Below are 22429 nucleotides of genomic sequence, written 5' to 3' on the forward strand. Positions count from 1 at the left end.
AGAATTTTTATAACAACTTTAACGACACTTGTCATTAAAAAAATCAGCAAATATTTGCTTTTTTGATATTTGTTAAAGATACATAAAAAGTTAAAATAGAAACTTTGATACTTTTATGTATTAAATCTTAAAAGTATATTAAAAATGCTAAAAATTTCATCTTCTAATATTTTCTTTTTTAATATGTATCGTAAAAATACATGTTAATCAAATTCTTTTAAAAAATTACAGGAGATATTATCCTCGCAATCCTAGGAAATGGGACATTTAGTGGGTATTTGTTTAAAGATTAAAAAAAATATTCTAAGGGATTATATTTTCAAGAATATGTTGATTGGGAATAGTATACCCGAATATTATAAGAAAAATGTATTTGTTTGATGCTATAAATGTTTTTTTTTTTTGTGACTAGTGCTATAAATGGATGAACATTCGTTTTAATATTTTCTAAAATAAATTAGGTTTGTTTTATTATTTTTTAATGATAGATTTTTAAAGACGTAAAATATGAAAGTGTAAAATTGTTCGACTTAGTAAATTTTTTTTTAGAATTGATTGGCTCATTAAAAATTATGATATAAAAAAATTTTAAGAGTTAAATCGAGATTCTAATGATTATAATATTAGAAGTTAATATTTTTAGTAAAAAACAGAAAATTTGCTAGTGTTAACTCAAATATAAAATAAATATAAAGAAATAATATCAGCCATTTAATATTTATCTTTTTTTTAGTAGTATTTTTCAATCCAATAAAATAAAGACTAATCTACCACATATTTAAATTTTATTTAAAAATTTATTGTTGACCATTAAATTACCACTTGCTACATATATAAGGCGGATTTCGAAATTATTTATCGTAATAAAATAATGAATTTTTGTTTATTGTTCATGGTATTTTTTACTGGCAGACTAAAGACTAATTTACCACATATTTAAATTTTATTTAAAAATTTGTCATTGGCCAACGAATAAACGAAAAACTCTTTGACAAAAAAGAATAACAATTATACATATAATAGTAATTCACATATTAATTTTTATTTCCTTAATATAAGAATAAGAAAACTTTGTATTTTAAATAAAATGTTATTTTTAGAAATTAAATTTTAAACTTTAAAAATGAACAACTTAACAAGTGTGCCTCTCAATTTTTAAAGTGTAATCCTTTCATTTCATAATTAAATGTCCAAAACATAACAAAATGGATATAAATAACTAATATTAATTTATTAAAAATATTAAATGACTAATATTTTTTATGTTTATTTATATTTGAATTTGGGCCCATTTAAAATGAAAAGAGTAATTAGCTAAGTGTCCATAATTCATCACAAACAAAAAAACAGAGTCATTAATTTCACCTAAGAACTTCGTTTTGTTTGTCGATCCTGGGAAAAAAAAAACTGGAAACTCAGTTTTTCTTTTCTTTAATGATTTTTGGTGAATTTGTGAGTTGAAGGCAAAGAAAGTGGGAGTGACAAGTGGTGGCAAGTGGGGGTTGAAGAGAAATTGGAACCTCTTTTCTTTTCAGCTCTCTCTAACGAAACCCTCTCTTACTCCAATTCCGAATTTCCGATGTTCATCATCTTCTAGAAACACTTGCTGTTTTCTAGTTACTGTGCCGATATGGTGTTTGTGTTAATGCCTCTACTAAAACCACCCACGACCTGAAACCAATCCAATCCAATTCAATTCAATTCCATGATTTGATTCCTAAAATCCAAACAGCACCTTCATTTCTTCACCAAAAGATAGATAGATAGATGGGTAATAATGGGTCGGATTCGAACAACACGAATGTGTGGAACCGCGCAAGAGGGTTGGCTGTAAAGACCCTTTTGCTTATTGGCGGTGCTCTTCTCGTTAAACGCCTCAGCAAGTCCACCACTCGTTGGGACCATGCCCGTTTCGTTGCTAATTCCCTCACTGGCGAAAAGGTTTCTCCTTTTCCCCTTTTTTCAAAATGGGGTTTGTGTGTTTTGTTTCTTTGTTATTCTTATTGTGTGAAGTATTGTTTCTTTTTGGTGTGTAGTATTCAAAGGAGCAAGCTGCAAGAGACCCTGATAACTATTTCAACATTAGGTCCGTTCATATTGCAATTTGTGTAACACTTAGAATGCATTTATATTGTGGTGTTTTTGTTGGTTACTATTGTTCTATGTTGTTTCTTGTGTTAGTAGTAAGTTGGTTAAGAGAAATTCTTATGTGCTTCTAGACCACATTTAATGCATGCTCTCGGAACATTCATTGGGAGTATGTGAGAATTTTTAAGTTGGTTGAGAGGAAAAACATTTACAAAACTTTGAATTTGGTCTTTGTAGAGCGCTTACATGCCCGGCAGCCGAGCTAGTGGATGGTTCGAAAGTCCTGTATTTTGAGCAGGTGAGCACTATGGTTCAAGTCTCTAAGTTTCCCATAGTGAATTGAGAAAGAAAATGAGAAGGTATTTATTTGTTATATCAATAGATTGCATTCCGTTTGAATCTTCCCAAGTTATCTGAAGGTGAATAACCTCCTACTTTCTCCTTTTACAAGGAATGCCACTTTATACATCCAAATCATTGTTTTCTCTTTCCTTATTTTTGTTTATGTTTTTATAATTAGCCCAGTTAAGTTTTTTCTTTGTGCTTCTAGGCCTTTTGGAGAAGTCCGCAAAAACCCTTTCGGCAGGTATGATATTATGGGAGTTGAAACATTTATTGCATTTACTCTTTGTTCAAACTTGAATTCTTAATAGGAAACTTAGGCTTCCATAAACCAGGAGCTTGTGTGAATGTTGTCATGAGTCAAGATTTTTGTGGTGTTGTTTATGATTGTCCCTATAATACAAATTCTCATCTTTCATCGTTTTGCAGAGGTTCTTAATGGTGAAGCCATGTCCAAAAGAGCTGAAATGTGATGTTGAGGTATGCATTTTGTCACTTCAATAATAGTGGTTAAGTTATCCAAACTACTCTTGTCTTCAGTACCATGATTTACATTGTAGTATTAATGGTGCTGATGTTGCTTAATTTTCACACTTCTAGCTATTTTCATAAAACAATACTGAGGTCCTCTTTAAAGTGTTGAAGCATTTCTGTTCAATAGAAAGGAATTGAATAGATAACTTTACATCATGCCCTCCTTACCAAAATGGAACAAAGAAAAACTCGTTTTGAACTTCATTAAACTTCTTTTTAAGTGTTTCTGGTATTATGTATGCACTGTGAAGCAGGTCAAATGGGGATAATTGTAATGAAATGTTAGTTGCTATTTGGACTTTGTATATGAGTAATAATGCTAATCTATCGTGAACTATACTTTTACCAAGACCTAGATACCACTCAATGACTACATTTAACCATAATTTATCCAATTATTTCCCTATATTACATTGATGCATACTTTATATGTTTGTTCTGGTTTTCAGACACATGATTCCATTTTTTTTTCTTCGGAGGAATAGTATACCCTTTTCTTGCTACAAGTGAATGTTGTTTTTTGTAGAGAACGAAATCGGATACTAACTTCTGTTCAATGGCAGTTAAGTACATATGCAATTAGAGACATGGAGGAGTATAAGAATTTTTGTGATCGATCAAAGGATCAGCGTCCACAGCCGGAAGAAGTCATTGGGGTGAGCTGTCCTTCATGTTTGTAATTGTATTGTGATCTTAGCTTAGGGGTGTCTTTCTTCTGTATGCATTTGTCAACTTCTTGTTAGGGAAAGAGAAGTAGACAGGAACGAGTTTAGACTAAAAGAAACAAAAACACTTCGATGTTAGAAATTCAGAGTTAAGGGTGGTGCTGAAATCACAAAAATAAAGAAAAGCAAGAGAGAAAGAGACTATTAAATGGTACAAGATTGTCTTTTGGATGTTCGAGTGCTATGTAGATGTATACAATCATAAAAAGAAAGGCAAGTATAAGTTGTTATTGGGGAAAATTGGAAAATCTTAGTGTTAGGTTGTTTAGGAATTAGTATATGACATTGTAACTATTGTATTATCATTCTCCTTATGTTAATGATTTTTTTCCTTAGTTATTAATATTATTATCAAAATAAAACATTGTAGTTACGGAATGAAAGCAAGAAGACCCTTTTGGTATTGGGAAAAATCTTGTGTAAACCTCCTAGGATCATCACTTTTATAGAAAGGAGCTCCCCTATCTATTTTAGGTGATTAGAGACTAGACTTGCAAAATCAATCATTGATCTGTGAGAATTTTAGATTAAAAAAAAAAAATCATATGGTTGCTGTTTTTATCAGCAGCAATGGCTTGTGTGCCCTATAGTTGCTTGAGTGGTGGTTGTTTCTTCCCATATTGTGTATTGTATCGGTTTTGCAGTAAATCATGAAAAGAATTAATCACAAATGTTCACTCTTCGACTGAATTTAAAATCAAAGGATGCATTAACTCAGAAATCAAAGAAGAAATTTCTGTTTGTACTAAGGTTACTTCATATTCATGACTAAATTGTTAAGTATTGCACAAAAATCTGTTTCATCAACAATTTGTTAAGTATCTACTAAGTGGGAATTCTTGATAAATTTATGTCTGTTTGATACTTTGTTGTCTTTAACTGGAGTGAATCACACAAATTTCTTTATTTAAAGGTATCTAGCTTTTTAGTTAAGTAAACATATACTATAATACTTCATTGTTTGGATTGCAGGACCTTGCCGAACACTTGACAACAATACATCTTAAACGTTGTCCGCGAGGGAAACGTTGCTTATATGAAGGTTCAACCCCTCCTGGCGGGTTTCCAAATTCATGGGTATTTCAATGAAACTATTATCTTTATATCCTATTTACCATGTTCTTTCTCCATTACCACTGTATTTTGATCAAACTATTATCTTTATATCTTTATATAGCAGAATGGAGCAACCTACTGTACTTCAGAAGTTGCTGTTATGAAGAACAATGAGATACATACGTGGGATAGAGGTTTCGATGATGATGGGAAGCAAGTTAGTTTACTTTTAACTCCTTTGTCTTATTTAAATGTTTAATTTGATTTCTTTACCTCTATAGTTCTAGTTAATATTGGCTGTGTTTATTTAAACCTATTTTTGAGAAGAAAATTCACTAACTGAAAAAATAATTTCACATTTTTGTATATATTTTATAAAACAATCATAATTAAAAAAAAAAACTTTTAACTTTCCTTGGGAAAACTATGTAGAATAATTTTTAGCAAAAATAAGATTTTTTTTTTAACTATATAAAAGAAAACAAGTTGTGAATTTACTCTCTCTTATAAAAGATCAGATGTGCCCAGAAGATGGAGAAAACCCTAAAAATGTATTGTTTGTTATGTGATTGCAGGTTTGGGGACCAAAGGAAGGCCCTTATGAGTTTAAGCCCGCACCAACCTCAAGCTTTAGTGATATGTTTTCTCCATTAAATTTCCCTCCTCCACCTTCCATGGATAGAAGAATAGAGGGTTCATTTGTTTTGCAAGATTGAAAATTCACAATGTGTATGCTACTACACCTGTGTCAATATTAGTGTCCTTTTCTTTTATCATTACTATCTTCCTGTTAATATTTTTGGTAGCAGTCATTCAGTCTTAATTTAATAGCCATAGCCTATACAGAGCAGGCGTTTTTCTTCTTTTTCTTAGGCAAAGTTTGATGGATATTCATAGCATATTTATGAGAAGATAAGAGAGGTTAGTTACGATGAAACCAATAAGTTCTCTATTGACAAAGTGATGAGGAGAATGGATCTTCTAATGTTGATTTTTCACATGATCTTTACCATGTGTTTTTCACCACTTATTTTCTATTTCATGAATAGTGAGACATCATACATGATAAGACCATTTAAAAAATCATAGAAGATCCATTCTCAAACCATGACATCAACATTGCGTTTGAAATTACCAGAATTGAGGTATTAGAATAAAGGGTTTTGTTAAGAGTATTGGTTAAAGTTATCATTTTTAGTATGTCTTTGTTGTGTTTCTTTCATCATTTTATCTATAAGCCTAATATCTCTTGACCATTGAATTTATTGAAGCTAACTTAAATCAAGTAAAAACAAAAAAAAAAACAAAAACTTGAATTGTAGAAAATATCTATTGTTTCAATGTTTCTTATCACTGGTATACACTATGATATCAGAAGAAATCTTGTGTCCCAAGGTAATAATACAATATCTATGGAAGCTCTTTGCTCAGTCTTAGAAAGCAAAAAGAACCTAACATACTGAGTTCTAGATATATCAAACTGAACAGAATGAACAAAATGGAATTAGTGAAAGGTGAACAGAATAAACAAAAAGAAGATGAATAAATTAGAAGCACTTGTCTGATATCCTAAACATTGCTGCTATTGAGATAGAAGTAGAATCCAGCAGCAAGCACTACAATTCCCACAACAACTGCAATAGGAACTGCTTTCCTGCACAAAGTTTGTCACATAATGTTATGTGAGTGAATGATTCATGAACAAGAAGCAAGATATAAAGATGGATGAGTGAATGAATTGCTCACTCAAATGCTTCTTCTCTTTTGATTTCATCTTTCCTTGCCTTTCTAACATCAGTGTCATTTGCATTTTTTGTGACAGCTGGTGCATATGGTCTAAACCTTCTTTTTGGAGCACCACAAACTGCATAGCAAAACACCACCATTTTTGGCACCTACTTAGCTCAAACACCCTACTTTCTTCTCTTCATAATAGTATTGAAATTGAAGAGAGAATGGAATAATTACCAGGGCAGAAATATTTATCAGGCAATTTCTCAAATGGGGTTCTCTCATTGTAAATATAGCTGCATCAATATCAATCACAAACATAAGATACATGAATCATTGACAGTTATTTTGAAGCAGAAGGAAGATTCGCACCCGCAATCACGACAGATATAGGCTGGCTTGGAAGCGACACGCATGGAGATCCTCGGAGTGGTCGAAGTAAGATTGTGCATTTGTTTAGGATTAAGCAAGAGGGTGAGTGAACCAGAGAATGATGATGAGTTCAAGGCAAAAGGGTTGAAGAGTTTTGTTTCATTTCTAACAAGGCTACCATTGTTGCCATGATGATACTTTGACTTTGACTTTGTAGTGCAAAGAGTGGTTGTATGTGGCTGCAGATGCAGGGCCATTGTTCTTCTTCTTTTGCTTTCTGTTCCTTAATTTGTGTCAACTGAGTTTAAGAACAGAAGATAAAGCAAATGAGTGAATTGGTTTGGTTTGTGTATGAATCCTACATGGAAAACGTGGCATAGATACTCCCCACACAGGCTTGACAGAATAATCATGTTTTAACAATGCAATAATCAAATATTTTTATAATGTAATAATTAAAATTTTTATGAATACAAAATCTCACTCAGTAATCGGCACTACTTAATTTTTGCACTTTTATTTTTATTGTAAATATAAATTTAATTTAATTACTTATAAATATAAATTAATTTTGATGATAGTATTTATAAAATTTGACTATAAATATAAATATGAAGTCATTCTGTGTTCCTGCATAAATGATTTGTTGATGGTTGATATTTTTATGTTCATGTAGAGTGGTTGTATTTTCAATTTGTGTGACAAATTATGTCTAAAAACACTATTAATATAGAAAACACCTTTGAAATCCGAGTAAAAGTATAATAATTATTATTAATTAATTATATATTTAGATTATCTTTTGATTAACAAAATGCCAAAAAAAACTTGTGTATTTATATTGATTGTTAATAATATTAATGTCAAAATAGTGTCTGCTATGAAAATGTGTAGCAAAATTATTTAAATTTATTCCATTTATTGTTATATAGTGTGAATTTAAAGAAATGCTTATATGTCTTTAGTGCATATTTAATATATTTTTTAAGAATATTTATAATTATTTTGTATTTTTAATATAATTTTTAAATATTACAAATAAAACTAATTCATTGTAAATGTTATTAGAATACGCATTAAATTAAATATCTTACACTTTAAAATAGCTTATTTAATTTACTTGACTATCTTCTTGTTAAGTATTAGTGTCGAATGCTTTGACACTTAAACATAATGCATTTATAATATAGTGATATTAACACGAACACGAAACAGATACAATATATGATACGAGACATGTGAACATATAAAATTTAAAATTTTATAAGACATGGGATACGATATATATATATATATATATATATATATATATATATATATATATAATTTTTTAATTATTTTTAATGTCATTTTTTATTATATAAAATATTTAAAATATTTTTTATTTTAATAAATAATAATATATATTATTTTTAAATTCATTTTAAGAATACATGTTAAAAATAAGATTAAACACGTTAACATGAGATCATATTTAAGTGTATTTAAATGTGTTTCAAATTTTTTTTTATTTTTATTAAAACACGATTGAATACGCCAACACAGCAAAATATCTGTGCTTCGTAGTAATGCTTATTTTGGGTTGCTTACTTGGGTTTTCTTATGTAATTTTTTCTATGATCTTTTTTCTTTTTCTTTTTCTTTTTCTTTTGGAATAAAAATCAACAATGAATGAATGAAATGTGAAATTGGGTCCAAGTTCAAATATTTTCTTTTCCTTTTCTTAATTGGTCAAAGGACACGTCATAAATTTGGAAACCAACCAATGACAAAATTCTTAAAACCACATGATAGAATACAAGGACAAACGCCAAAAATAACCAACCGTGTTGAAAATATGAAACTCCATTGTTAATGCCAACCATATCAATAGGACCACCCTAGCAACCACTTCCTTAACCAACCATATAACAATTCTCTAATCTTCAACCTTTCTTTCATAAGAATCAATATCATTTATGAAATCACAAATTAGTGATTAGGAAGAACGTAAAAAACTAACCATGTATTACCAAATCATCATCATCATCATCATTATTATAATACTCACATGATACTTATGATTTATAAACAAATTACAAACCATTAGTCCAACAAGAATCATTCATTAATCATTATTCTAAAGTTATGTACTGTCATCAGAAAAAACATACTTAAAGAAAAAACTTTGCCATCATCATTATTATTGTTCTTGCTTCCATAATTGAAACTAAGTTGTTGACATAAGGCAACATCCCGTAGCATAAATACAACAATAATAATGATAATTGAGAAAATTATCTCAGCAATCGAAACAGGCTACACAGATCAAACGATGCTACTGTATTCTGTAGACAACAACACATTATAAAGAGTAGGGGCATGAGAGCAATAAAGCTTGTAAATGAATTGTATTTGTATTTATCTAATGAATTATCTTGAGAAAAAAAAATCAAAATTTACAATCTCAACAAAAATCAACAACTCAACTACAAATCCCTATGAACACTTTGGGAGTATTGACCAAGATATGTAAAGAATTCTAGATGCTTTAAGAAAACTGTTACAATCATTACCAGGGTTTGAGATCACCGACCGGGCCGGCAGTCCAATTCAAGAACTTCTCCCCCGGTTTCAGGTATATACTCCGGTCATGTGGCAGCTTACGCGCAAGGCCATTGAGTACTTGATGGAATGCATCTCCCGGTTGAGCTGGTTGTGGAAACAGCATAGCTTGCTTCATGGTAGGGTTTGCAAGCAATCTCTGCTTTCTTAAGATAACTTCAGGTGGGATTGATGTTAGTATAGTGTCCAATTTAGGGACATCTTCCTCATCAACAAAAACGCCTATCTCTTCCCATGGAATAGCATCAGCGAATGGCAGAACGATGTCATCGGCAATAATGATGGGAATGCAGCCGAAAACCACGGCTTCGACCAACCGTGGGCTCCACGGGGCCCAGCCGAGCGGGCACAAACAAAACACAGCTCTTTGCATGTCCTCATAGTATGTGGTTGGATGATCAGTGGAAATGTCAAACAGTGGATTGTCCTTGAAGTTCTCCCACACTGCTGCCCTTGCACCTCTGTAAAACAGCATAGTACAGTCACTTTAAGTTGTCAAGAAATTTTACTATTATTCTATTTTGCTATAACATCATCAATAAATGGCACCAAGTTTCATACATTTACTCAGTTTTCAGTGGAAAAATGATCATGAATGGAGCTCATTTTAATATGCCTAATCAGTTCCAATAACCACTAAATAAAACCTTAGAAGAATGAGAGCCATTGATCCTTGCCTTTTTGAACTCGATATAAGAACTATGACATACCTTGCATAGTAACCACCTTCAGGGTCATTTCCGACATCATAAAACAGTCCTCGGAAGTAAACAAAAATGGACCTGGGAGTGTTTTCAGGAATTAGGTGGGCATATATTTTCTGTGGCGGAGCATATGGTGGAATTGTGATTGAGCCGTCTTTCAGGCATACATGATTCCTCTGACCAAATGTTTGGACCAAGGTAGCTCGCTTTAGCAATGTAAGAATTCCTCTTTCAATTGCTTTCTCTTCCTGTAACAAAATAACACAATAAAAGTGCATTTCATGACTCACCAGTCACCAGATCCATGTACAGCAATAGTGGAATCCAATGCATCTCTCAAGAAACCACATTATAAATTCAAATATCAAGTAGAATAAACAGTGGTATAATAGAAAACTTTTAAGCAATAAGCTATGCTCCTTACTTGATAATGGAAGCATGCTCCGAAGTCATGAGGGGTCAGAAAGAAATGATCTGCCCCTTCTGTCCGGTTCCAGTAAGGCCAGTTTGAAGAAATAAGCTGTATGGCACTTCGCATCATTCGCGGTGACTTAAAAGGTAAAGGGAGTCCATTTGGCGTCAAGTCACAGGTGGTGTATACAGGGGTGTAAAACCAATCAGCTTCTTCAGGATTAAGGGTTCGCACAGGACTCGATAAGAGAAACCGGTGCATAAAGATTTCGGCAGCAAACATATGATTAAGGCATCTTGGGTCCTTTTGCAGAATTTTCTTGTTATATTTGCTTGGAAGTTCATAAACAAAAACCTTCAACCTTCCAACCGGATTATCTTCCAACACATCACCAGCACTACCTACAGTTGGTTCAACCATAGAATGCTTAGTAACCCATTTCATCTAAGTGAAATATAGAATGCTTTTGTTTTTATATGTTTTTCAGATACCGAAAAAATTTCCATATGGCTAATTGAAATCAATCAAACCTATAATTATGATAAGGATATCATTTCAAATTTATTATTTTTTAAAGTGTTTGCTGGAGTTGCAGCTATCCTTCTTTTAAGTTTCCTTTGGTAAGTTTGCTACAAATGATGAGGTGTTGAAATGGATAAGCCACAACAACAAAATCAATACAAAACTAACGCGAATGCTACTCCTGCTGTCCTGTTAACCAGTTCACAGAACTTCACCAAAGTAATGATTAACAATAACATGAGCCTATGTTCAAACATAAGACTCTTTCAAAATGTTTCTTTTTCAAATACTCGACGAGTTTCAATCAATGGCTTGGTGAATTCCTAAAATGGATTCTGCTACAAAGGGTTCAGGCTATCACCATCAATTGAACCAGAAAAGTGTTAGCATGTAGTATCTAAGTAGCAGGTTTGATTGAAACTTTGAAATTGGGACTTCTAGAATAAATTGCTACACCAAATGTTCAATAACCAAAGTTTTCTGTTTGAAATACTAAATTGAAAACTAACATATCTCAATTAAAAATACAAGTAACAAACTATGTAACAAATATTTCCTAGCATCCTCAAACCAAATAGATCTTAATAAAATCCACACTCAGAATACACATAAACACAACTTATGAAATAGTCTAACCAATATGGTAGCAAAACCGTAAATAGATTTATCATAATTAAAACCCCAAATCATCATAAGTGAACCAAACTGACTACTAAATCAACAGAACATAGACAAAACAGAAGACAGAAAAAACAAAATTTCCAAACTTTGAAAAAATCCCACCTGAAATTCTCTCAGTAGGTTGGTTTCGACCGAGCTCCACAGCACCAATTCTCAAAACAAGAGCAGCACAAAGAAAACCAAAGAAAACCCACTTCCAAAAATCCATTTTTATTCACACCCCCAACACCAGAAACACCTTGATCCAAGTAAACCTCACTAGGGTGCACCAAAGGGTATCACAAAAAATAGCTAGCTGCAGCAACTGCACCAAGGAACAACACTTGAGAAAGAGAGAGATTATAAGGGGAACAAGAATTTAAAGTCCAAAATGTGGTCAACAGAAGAGGGTAGCAATTATGGTGATGAATGATGGTTAAGATGTCACAAAGGAAAGTAGTTGTGAGAGATTTCTTAGCATTGAGGTTTCATATAGGCATTTCCTCAAACATCTGGAAGACAGTGATATGGGTTCTTCCCCAGCAGCACAGAGAGAGACACATATGAGGGACCAAAAAGGAAATGGGAGCTATGGTGGATTTGCTTTGAAGAAATAGGTGGCAATTAGCAATGTTTTTCACACACCAACTTCAGAAAGAGAAAACAAATTGGAAAAAGATGGGTTCGTTCTTTCTTTTTTAAGAAAAAATATTGGTGAGGATTGAAGAAGAAGGAGGGAGGAAGAAGGGTGGCTAGTTTTGCAAAATTTCTGGTTTGGTTTGGTTTTTTTATTATGTTGGGTTTGATCATGCGTCCATCTCATAATAACATATGAGGAACAGAAAAAGAAAACTATGTTCCTAATTTCATCAAACAATTAATTAAAAAACAACCAGAATTTTTTATTTTTTATTAAAAATATAAAATAAAATACATTATTAAATTAATAATTAAATGATAGGCAAATATAATAAATTCTAATGACTCATAGTATTTCTCTTAATTAAATTAAGGCAATTTAATTTAATAATATAGTACCTTCTTTCTTGTGTCAAATACTCAAATGTTTCTTTCAATCTGAATTTGTGCTATTTTATTCATCGTTAAAAAAAATTAAAGTACTCTAAGAGAATATATTTAAATTACTAATCAAAAATATTTTCATATAAAAAATATAAAATTTAGTTTCTAATGTATTTATTAAAATAAAAAAATTTACAAAAATTTTATATCCTTTATCAAATTAAAAAAAAATAACAGTTTTCTACAGAAAATTTTTATGGAGACAATAGAAGAGTATTTTTTTTCTTTTTATTAATTGATTATTATAAATAAATAAATTAACAGTTGGGTTAAATATAAAGCAAAAATTTTATATATTATTTTCCAATAATATTAAATATAAGATTTATATTGTTTTAACCATAAACATTTAGCTCAAATTTTAACAAATATTGTTTAGTTTAAACTTACTAAATTTTACATAGGTTTTGTTAAACTTGATATTATGTTAGCATAATGTATCATAAATAAAAATTTTGCTTCAGCTTGTGCCATTTAGAGAACGTAACCTTTTTCCTTCTTTTAAAAGGGTCTAAAACTTACGTTTAGCTTTAGTTTACTACTACAAAATAACTAGATTGGACAAAGAAATTTGGCGAGGATAATGATGTAAATCAGATTCAATTATTAAATTTTAAAAGACATTATAAAACACTTTCCAGAGCTGACGGTTGGTTAAAAATAAAGTATGGGAGTAAATGGATAAATTTATTTTTAAATATTTTTTTAAATTAGTTCTAGATTTTTTTAATTAAATTTATTTTTTAGAGATTTTAAATTAATTGTGTTAATTTTTTTGTTATTTTTTTTGTTGACAGTACCAAAATTTGTTAATGTGGCAGGTTAAGTGATACTACAATATATATATATAGAAGTCTTAATTAACTATTAGTACGATAAATTTATGAAATTAAATCAAGTTAAAATCTAATAAAGGGAAGAATTTGAGGTATTAGAATTCCTCAATTTGGAATAGATTTAATCAAATTTCATAAACTTATCATATTAGCCGTCAATTATAACTACTTAGTGTGTGTTGCGATATTATTTAACGTGTTATATCAATAAATTTTGATGTTATTAATAACGAAAGTAATAAAATAACTAACTTAAAATCTTTAAAATACGAATTTAATTAAAAAAAATTTTGAAATCTAATTTGGAGAATGAATAGTATTTTAGAGACTAATTTAACTATTTACTCGTTAATTCTTAAAATAATTCAAATATTGTTTATTTTTTTATTTCAGTAAGACAAGTATTCCGAGAATACAAGAGATTTTATAAAGGCAAAATTCAAAATTTTTAATATTTACTTAAATAAATAAATCAATACTTTGACCAATCTAAATCAGTCTCATAAAATTTAGTCTTTTAAATCAAATTTTAAGATAATAAATATAATGTCCATGATCCTAGCTAGCTCAAGTCCAAAAAAATAGCATCAAGATCAGCTTCAATTGTCTTTACCTCACCAATTTTTTTGGTAAACCTATACAACCACTCACCGAACTCATTTCAAAGAACACCAGCACAGCTAGCCGGCCTTGGATTCCCACGGGAGGCACCGAAGGTTTTTGATAGTCTAAAAGAAGGAGTTTGAATTTACAATTTTTTTTTAATATCGAATAATAATACCTCAAATCAAAAAATAAAATTTTACTTTTATTTAGACTGCAATATTTATTATGTAGAAAATAATTTTATTTTATCTCATAAATCGTGAAAAATAGAACTAGAGCAAGAAAAAAGAAAATGACACAGTCATGTATTCTAGTTTAACTGTCTTGTTCAATGCAACCTACATTTAGTCTTCACCACAACATTGGTGAAATTTTTACTATCTTTTTAAATATTACATACATCAATTTCTAAAGATTCAACCTAATTCTATCAGGATAAACCAAGATTCAACGTAAGTTTGACTTGTCCAGGTTATTTCCTAGACTCTTAATACACTAAGTGCTCATTTAACTTAGCAAGAAATACCTCTCAATACATGATACATGATACAAATAGAAATACAATCATAAGAGATAAGATATAAATCTTGGTTTTTCTCTCCAAGTTCTTCTCTTTGTCTTTTCTCTCAATGCCTATTTTTTAATGTCTCTCTTATATGCTTTTTTTTCCATTGAATAGAAACAAAGAAAGATACATCATACAAATAGAATATTTTATAATAAACTATGAAGGAGATGATGTTGAACAACTCAAACTCTATACGCTTAATCCAGTTTTTGAACTCTCAAACATTGTCATTTAGGCGGAGTACTCCCTTTTATGTAGGTGCAATGCTTCCAAGACTTCAAGTTTTGATTTTTGAGGTTTTTCTCAATTCTGATTTCAGGTTCTCTCTCCTTGCTTGCAAACTGAAGTGATTTTTTTTTTGTATGGAGTTCTATAATCAGTTCTAGGGTTTGCAAAACAAAGTTAACTTTTTATATATTGAACTAATTATGGTTTTACTTTTTTTTTTTCTTCCATAACACTAAAAAATCAAAGATTTTGAATCAGAGTTCAACAAAGCAACTCCCATGATAATAATGGGTTTGATAAATCAATACCGTTAACCTTGTACTTTATCCCCAAATTTTAATATTGACCATTGATTAAAGCAGAACAAGATAACCACCACTTTTCTCATATTACCTGAAATAATTGTGCAGAAAAAGAAAAAAACAAGTAATTGACTTGCATGTTAATAAAAAATTCATATATTTATTCTCTGATTTTACTTAAATTGTGTATTTTGATTTTGATTTGATATAGCTTCCTTGATTAACTTTTCTTTCTTCTACTTTGGCACTTGATAAGAGAAAATGAGCTTCCTTTTGACTAAGCTACCTTCAGGAACATCACTTTACCTTTTTTTTTTTGGTTGCCCACGGTATCTCCCAACCCGACAGGTCAATGACTAATTCCTCACGGATCTGAGCTCCATTTAAGGGTCTGCCGCTGGCCAATGGGTTGCTGCATGCACAAGGCGGGATTCGAACCCCCGACACTTGTTTAAGCGGACGAGTGAGCTGACCACTCGACCAAACCAGTTGGTTCACTTTACCTTTTACTTTTTAAGAGGTTAGTAGACTTGGTTTGCTGTCCAAGTTGGTATTAATTGGGCAAGACTAGAACCTTAGTCCAAGTAGCTATGGCTCAGATACCTGATTTTCTTTGTTTAGACTCCTCAATGATATTTGGACCTACAGGCTACAACACTATATAAACCATCAAAACACTTGTGGCCTTTCAATCCAACTAAAATTATGTTTGTTATCACCAAAAACGTTATTAGAATTTACTGAACTCAACAACCCAATTACCCAGGTCGAGAGGTTTTTGTCCTTGGAACTCACTTCTCTGGCATCCATCAACTCTTTGATTTTCGTCCTAATTCGAGCTTCTATGATTTTCATGGGTGGGAGTGGGATACTATGAAAATAAATTTCTTTATTTTTGAGCTTCCAAATCATCTAAGATGTTATCATAAAAACACCCATCCAGACCAGCTCGTTGTAATCTATCTAATTTGGTCTATCCAAACTAGTAAAGGAATACATCTATAGCATCTCAACGTAAAGGAACTTTGTATTTTTTTCCCATGCCATTCTTATCATGTTATGATTAAACAAACTTCTCTAATGTTCTCACATTTTTCCAACACTGTCTTTAATCAGGCTGAAAGGCTCTGTGCTTGGGTGTAACGGCTGGTGCTTACATCCTGACACTATTTGCAGTAAGTCTCAAAACTGAGTTATAATTGTAACAATCTAGTTTTCGTAACTCATCATGATTTATCATAATATGTTATCAATTGAAGTATGATGAACTAGATTAAGGAAGTTAGTAACCTTATAACTGAGCAAACCAATTTAAAAAACTGCAGTAGACATGGTGTCTTCCATAGTATTAAGAAACCTTTTCAGCATTGTTGCATATCAATTCTGTAGATACCACTGCAGGAATTAATCTTTGTACAATCCTGAGATGTGGATCCTCTTTGAAATATAATTACAGCTTTTGGATGAAAGGCAAAGCTTGAAGGTTATGCATTTTCTTCAAGCAATTAATGTGTAAGTTATATTGTTTTTTTACTAACAAGAGATGTTTTTCCTTTGCTTTTTGTTGTTGCCTCCAATGTAATACATTTATAATGTAGCATGTGTAGTAAAAGATATCAAAAGATTTTCCATATATTATTAATTTATTATGACTGACAGAAAACTTACCAAATTATAATTCCTTTTACATGAACTTGCAGAAGGCAGGATTTCACTGAGGGTCTGAAGAACTTGCAATGTAAGACACTCGTATTTGCAGGTGAAAAATATTAGCATCGTATTTCATCGAATCGTCGATTGAGCTTCTTCTTTGGTGACAAAATCTTTCACCTGTCACCCCTGTCAAACCCAATTGACTGCTGGATGAATTTGATAGGCAAAATTAATCTTTTGAGAACTACTTTAGGAATGAAATCTAGTTGAGAAAGACAAAGGGAAACAACATTAGAATGTAGCATAACGATGTTGCTTACCTGCTCAGGTTCAAGCTTATGGCTCACTAGTAACAGAAGAGCATCCAAATTCCATGATATTTCCACTTGAGTGTGTTCTTGATGGGTTTTGGCTACCAAAGACAACAATATTTTGCTTCATCATCAAGCAACGGCTCGAATCCAGCCAGCCCCTCTGGTAATCATTCATGCATAGTGAGGACAGGCCCTTTTTCTGCAAATATCTGCTTTCAGATGTTTAAGGATCTCCTAGTGACTAAGAGATAACAATACATTTTTATTCTTTTAAAGAGAACGGCAAAAAAATGCCATAAAACTAAAGACATATATATATAAGTTATATACAAATTAATACTAAAGTAAAACACTTATTATGTGAAGCATTGAATTCAAAACAATAGCACAATTGTGTTGTACATCAAGTATAAGTAATCATGACACGTGAAAAACAAAATCATAGCGGCTGGCTTTAATCGATAATGATCACAAGAATTTCCTTATTTCCTATTCCTATTAGTAGATTCATGGTGATTGTCTACACAAACTGCGTAAGCATAAAATTGAGTCCAGTGTTTGAGATTTATGAATGCATATACTTAGGAGACCTAAGTGTCCGACATTGGAACCAATTTAGATGTTAAATCTATCCAAAATGATTAGTCAAACAAGAACTTTATCAACAATAATCTCTCAACATGATATTTAAAATAATAATTTGATATCCCATGTAAGATTGAAGGGCTAATTTCAACATTTACTAAATGTTAATCAATAACAGGCAGCTAAATGCCAACGTCAAATTATGCAGTGAGTAACTAGATAAAAGAGATAAAAAAATAAAATAAAATAAAATAAAAGGCCAAAACACCAAACCCTAACATTCCAATCATCTCCAATTCTATTCTCATGAAGATCAAACCTATCTCTATTCCTATATCGGCACGTATCTCCTAAGAGCCTGCTTCCCGGCCACAGTAGCTGCTGCTGCGATCCCACCGAGGACTCCCGCAATCACCGCCGACCTTGGCCCCGACGCCGCCTTAAACAGAGCACCAGTGGCGAGCCCAGCGGCGGCGCTATTAACCATGTCATCCCTGTCAGTGAAATACTGGATCGTACTCTCCGTAACGGAGAAGATCAAGCCCAACGATCCGAGGGAGTTTCCGAGCCTGCGCCCCCTCTGAATCCCCGAATTGAGGACTCGGTTGACCCGAATCTTGAACGAGTCTCCTCGCTCAGCGGCCCTGATGCCATCGAGGGTGCCAGTTATGCCGCCGCCAACGGCGCCGGTGAGGCAGGCGATGCCGGTGTAGTAGGTGAGTTTTTCGTTCCAGGGACGGTAGGTCCTATTGGCCAGTTCGGGGAAGAGATTATCCGGCGAAGTTGGGAGGTTGTAGAGATTATGGATTGGGACTTTGAGGTCACGGTAAGGGTCGTAGAAGCGTGTGTTCTGACTCTTCTTGTCGTTGTTGTTCAATGAATTATCCATGGCAGCAGCAGATTAGAGGATTTGAGAGGGGAAATTGCAGAGAAAGTTGGGATGGTGGAGAAAGAGAGAAAGAAGAGGTTTAGACACTTCAGGTGAAGGTTCTGGCGTAGGGTTTAAGGGAGGGTAATTGTTAATTTGACGGTCTTGGTCACTTTATAGTTTTTATACGTGATTAAGATGATAAATTAAATTAAATTAAATGGTGATTATATTATCACTTTTTTAATGATCTTTTTGAGGGAGTTTTTTTTTTAAGTTTTTTATTTTTTTAAAAGATTTTATAAAAAAATAAAAATAATTTTATATTTAGATTTTTTATCTAAAATTTTTTTATTTATTAATTATATTAGAGTATAACGGTATAAAAAAAATTTTTGTTTATTTATTATATGAAAAATATACTTTTTTTTTAAAATATATCTTTTAAAAAATTATATTTTCTAGTATTTTTATTTTTATTACTAGAAATTTATCAAATACGTTAAAAAATAAAAAATATCTTTTTTAATGAAAAAGATCTCTTTTATCAATTTAATGGGCTTATTTGCCAATAAGTTATAGTTCAAATGGTATAGTTTTTCCATACTCATTTAGAGGTTGTGGGTTCGAGTCTCCCTAACTTTGAACAAAAAGGGGGCTTGTTTGGACGTCATTTTTTAAAAAATCGTGATTTTATATTTGGATATCTCATCTAAAAAGATATTTTTTATCTATTAATTATGTTTAGACAAAATAAGATAAAAGTATGAAAAAAACGGTGGGGCAAACTTGTTCTAACAAAAAAAATAGTATTTAAGAAATTAAAGTTCAAAAATAGTTTTGGGGGAAATATGAATTTTTTTTATTTTTGAAAAATACCTGGCTTTGGATGTCGAGAATAATTTGTTGTCCCGGTAGAGAATAATGGGTAGAGTCACTGTAAGTAGGGCGTTCAAATCTAAACCGATCTAAATTAAATCGTTCATCCAATCCAATTTAAACTAAAAATTGATTAAAACTGTACTAAATCGGATTTGATTGGATTCTATTTTTTGTAAATCGCTGTATTGGATCAGATTTCGAATCTATTTTTCATAACCGATCCAATCCAATCAAAATCGCACAATATGTTATAATATTATTATTTTATTATTATATTTACAATTATACTTATAACATGTTTAATTTGTTATACATTTTTCTATTATTTATGTGTTATTATTATTTAATAAATATTTTATGTTCAAAATGTTATTTATTTATTTATTTTAACTAACTTATAACTTTATTTCTATTGTTATGTTATCGTTTATTTTTTAAGATATTGTTAAGACTTGTTGTATGTATTTAATTTTTTAATTTACAAAACCGTAAATTCAATCCAATCTAAACCCCTTGAAATTGGATCAGATCAGATCAGTTTTTTTAAGTCATCCAATCCAAACCGCACCGCAAGTAAAATTAATGTTCGAATCGGATAAATTTTTAACTCAAAACCGATTCAAACCGCACTACGAACACCCTAATTATAAGTACCATTGAGTATCTGAATGTAGACCTCAAGTTATAAGAAGAAGAAAGAGAGTCTTGGTGTTTTCTGATGAAAAAATAAGCGAAGAAGATAGTATCTTTGTGGTTGCGACGGTGGAGAGAATGTGTAGTTAATAGAAATGACATTGAGAATGATAAGTTTGTGGGAGTTAATACTCAAAATGGCTCCTGAAATTTGACATCCGACGCAATTTAGCTCTTAAATTTTTAATTGACTCAAATTGTACCCTGAAATTTTGATCCGTGCCTCAATTTGGCCCTTCCGACGTTTTTCGTCACCAGAAAGCTGACTTGGCAATTTTAAATGACACGTGGCACTGTAATAGTTATATGACATGGCCAAATTTTTCAAAGTATCAATTTAACCCCTCACAATTTGAACATAAACCTAACGGTTTGATAAAAAAAATTATAAAATAAAATAATAAATTACATAAATATCCTCATCTTCTTCCTCTCACATCTTCTTCCTCTTCTTACATCTTCTTCCAACACCCACCATCCAACAATCACTATTGTTATCATCACACTAACCACTGCATCACCAAAATATATTATAACCGATTATTAGATTTTAATGGTCTTTATAGAAAAAATATGAAATAATTTTTTAAAATGTCATTAATATCCTTTTTCTTTATCATCTTTTTAAAAAAAAGAACTTCGAGTTCTTCCACCAACCTTTTCAAGTGTGGCCATTGACATTCATGAAGGTTGAGGCGCTATGAATCTTTTCGACTGGGAATTGTTCTCCATATGACCCTTCCTTCATTGAACTTTATCACCTATATATGTAACTAAGCATTGTAATTTGAGATTGCAAATTTTGGGTCTTTCTTTTCTGATATTTCAATTTTTAAATTTGTCAAATAGGCATCGACCAAAAATTTTACATCCATATTTATTAGGACTCCCAAGACTTATTATCCTAGGTGTTAATAGGTGTTAATAGAGACTTGGTGGTTTGAGATTAAAAAGTTAAATATGTGAAAAAAAATGAGTCAAATGAAAGAAAGAAAATAGAAAAAATAGCAGTTGTAATAGAAAAAATAAAATATAAGAACTAACATTCTTAACCTTTTGTTGTGTATTCTGTGAGATTATGTTATTTGCAATAGAAGTTAGGGGAGGAACAAATGAAATTGAATCAGGCGTAGTGTTGTACAGAAATGGGAGTGAGAAAGAGAAAAAGAAGAAAAAAAAAGAGTAAAATTGAAATTTTAAAATAAATTTATTATTTAAAATATTTAAATATAAATATAATTATTATATAATTAATAAAATGGTTGAATCTTAACCATTAGTTCAAATTTTCAATGGTTATGATTCAAAAAGAATTTTGGACCACCAAAAATCAAAATATATTTTACCCATTTAAGAAAATTTCTAATATGTTAAATACAAAAATTATTTGTCATTAATAAAAATAAAAGTTTATCTATTTTGTGTCTTATAGAGACATGTTAAGTTTATAAATTAATAATTTTTTATTAAAAATATGAAAAATTTTAAATTTTTAATGTATTTATTTTATATTTATTAAATGAAAATATTTAAAAAATTTTAATAATAATAAACTTATCATGTGTACTTAGTACACACATTAACTACTACGATCTGGGGGAATTGGGACTGCGCTAGGTTTATGTTCAAATTGTTAGGGGTTAAATTGATGTTTTAAAAATTTTGACCATGTTATCTAACCATTATAGTGCCACGTGTCATTTAAAATTGCTAAGTCAGTTTTTGGGTGACGAAAAACGTCGGAAGGGGCAAATTGAGGCACGGGTCAAAATTTTAGGATACAATTTGAGTCAATTAAAAATTTAAAGACTAAATTGAGTCAAATATCAAATTTTAAGGACTATTTTGAGTATTAACTCAAGTTTGTAGTAGTAATATTTAGGTCGAGTTGTGCAGAACTAGAATAATAACATATATGATGGCGATAAAAAAAATAAAGAGTGATATATAAGCATGGTCATTGACGGAGGAGTTAATAAAAAATTATATAAAATATTTATTGACAATTATATATATATATAATAGTAAATTGAGATAATTTTGTAAATATTTTGCACAACT

General features: G+C 31.0%; 4 protein-coding genes across 5 annotated transcripts; 1 reads left to right on the plus strand and 3 right to left on the minus strand.

The window, feature by feature from the left end:
* The first annotated feature begins 1339 nt into the window (after window positions 1-1339).
* Window positions 1340-6855, plus strand: LOC130945062 (chromophore lyase CRL, chloroplastic). Of its 2 annotated transcripts, XM_057873721.1 has the most exons (10): window positions 1340-1941; window positions 2037-2086; window positions 2326-2386; window positions 2639-2674; window positions 2860-2910; window positions 3528-3620; window positions 4662-4766; window positions 4867-4962; window positions 5321-5474; window positions 6568-6855. In XM_057873721.1, the coding sequence occupies exons 1-9, from the start codon at window positions 1768-1770 to the stop codon at window positions 5459-5461; spliced, it is 807 nt and encodes a 268-aa protein (XP_057729704.1). In that variant the 5' UTR covers window positions 1340-1767; the 3' UTR covers window positions 5462-5474; window positions 6568-6855. The 2 variants fall into 2 exon arrangements, with proteins under 2 accessions (XP_057729704.1, XP_057729705.1); XM_057873722.1 differs by lacking the exon at window positions 6568-6855 and having other exon boundaries at window positions 4870-4962; window positions 5321-6074.
* On the minus strand, window positions 6062-7105 carry LOC130945063 (uncharacterized). The gene is made up of 4 exons (XM_057873723.1): window positions 6849-7105; window positions 6714-6772; window positions 6492-6609; window positions 6062-6399 (listed from the first exon to the last, which is right to left on the minus strand). Exons 1-4 carry the CDS (start codon window positions 7103-7105, stop codon window positions 6315-6317), a joined length of 519 nt encoding a protein of 172 aa, XP_057729706.1. The 3' UTR covers window positions 6062-6314.
* A 1918-nt stretch (window positions 7106-9023) lies between these two features.
* On the minus strand, window positions 9024-12542 carry LOC130946837 (probable beta-1,4-xylosyltransferase IRX10L). Its single transcript, XM_057875709.1, has 4 exons — window positions 11874-12542; window positions 10581-10969; window positions 10163-10404; window positions 9024-9913 (listed from the first exon to the last, which is right to left on the minus strand). Exons 1-4 carry the CDS (start codon window positions 11977-11979, stop codon window positions 9400-9402), a joined length of 1251 nt encoding a protein of 416 aa, XP_057731692.1. The 5' UTR covers window positions 11980-12542; the 3' UTR covers window positions 9024-9399.
* Window positions 12543-18026: 5484 nt separating this feature from the next.
* Window positions 18027-18931, minus strand: LOC130943672 (mitochondrial import inner membrane translocase subunit TIM23-2-like). Its single transcript, XM_057871654.1, has one exon. The coding sequence runs from the start codon at window positions 18812-18814 to the stop codon at window positions 18257-18259; it is 558 nt and encodes a 185-aa protein (XP_057727637.1). The 5' UTR covers window positions 18815-18931; the 3' UTR covers window positions 18027-18256.
* Window positions 18932-22429: the final 3498 nt, after the last annotated feature.

Source organism: Arachis stenosperma, chromosome 8 (genome assembly GCF_014773155.1).
Source record: "Arachis stenosperma cultivar V10309 chromosome 8, arast.V10309.gnm1.PFL2, whole genome shotgun sequence".
Classification (NCBI taxonomy): Eukaryota; Viridiplantae; Streptophyta; class Magnoliopsida; order Fabales; family Fabaceae; genus Arachis; species Arachis stenosperma.

Coding starts and splice junctions, on each gene's coding strand:
- LOC130946837 (XM_057875709.1), bottom strand. CDS start 11,979: ATGGATTTTTGGAAGTGGGTTTTCTTTGGTTTTCTTTGTGCTGCTCTT. Junction 10,405..10,580: donor GAGCATGCTTCCATTATCAA/GTAAGGAGCATA, acceptor ATTTTGTTACAG/GAAGAGAAAGCAATTGAAAG. Junction 9,914..10,162: donor GAAGGTGGTTACTATGCAAG/GTATGTCATAGT, acceptor GCTGTTTTACAG/AGGTGCAAGGGCAGCAGTGT.
- LOC130945062 (XM_057873721.1), top strand. CDS start 1,768: ATGGGTAATAATGGGTCGGATTCGAACAACACGAATGTGTGGAACCGC. Junction 1,942..2,036: donor ATTCCCTCACTGGCGAAAAG/GTTTCTCCTTTT, acceptor TTTGGTGTGTAG/TATTCAAAGGAGCAAGCTGC. Junction 3,621..4,661: donor AGCCGGAAGAAGTCATTGGG/GTGAGCTGTCCT, acceptor TTTGGATTGCAG/GACCTTGCCGAACACTTGAC.
- LOC130943672 (XM_057871654.1), bottom strand. CDS start 18,814: ATGGATAATTCATTGAACAACAACGACAAGAAGAGTCAGAACACACGC.
- LOC130945063 (XM_057873723.1), bottom strand. CDS start 7,105: ATGGCCCTGCATCTGCAGCCACATACAACCACTCTTTGCACTACAAAG. Junction 6,610..6,713: donor TGATAAATATTTCTGCCCTG/GTAATTATTCCA, acceptor TTTGCTATGCAG/TTTGTGGTGCTCCAAAAAGA. Junction 6,400..6,491: donor AAAAGAGAAGAAGCATTTGA/GTGAGCAATTCA, acceptor AACTTTGTGCAG/GAAAGCAGTTCCTATTGCAG.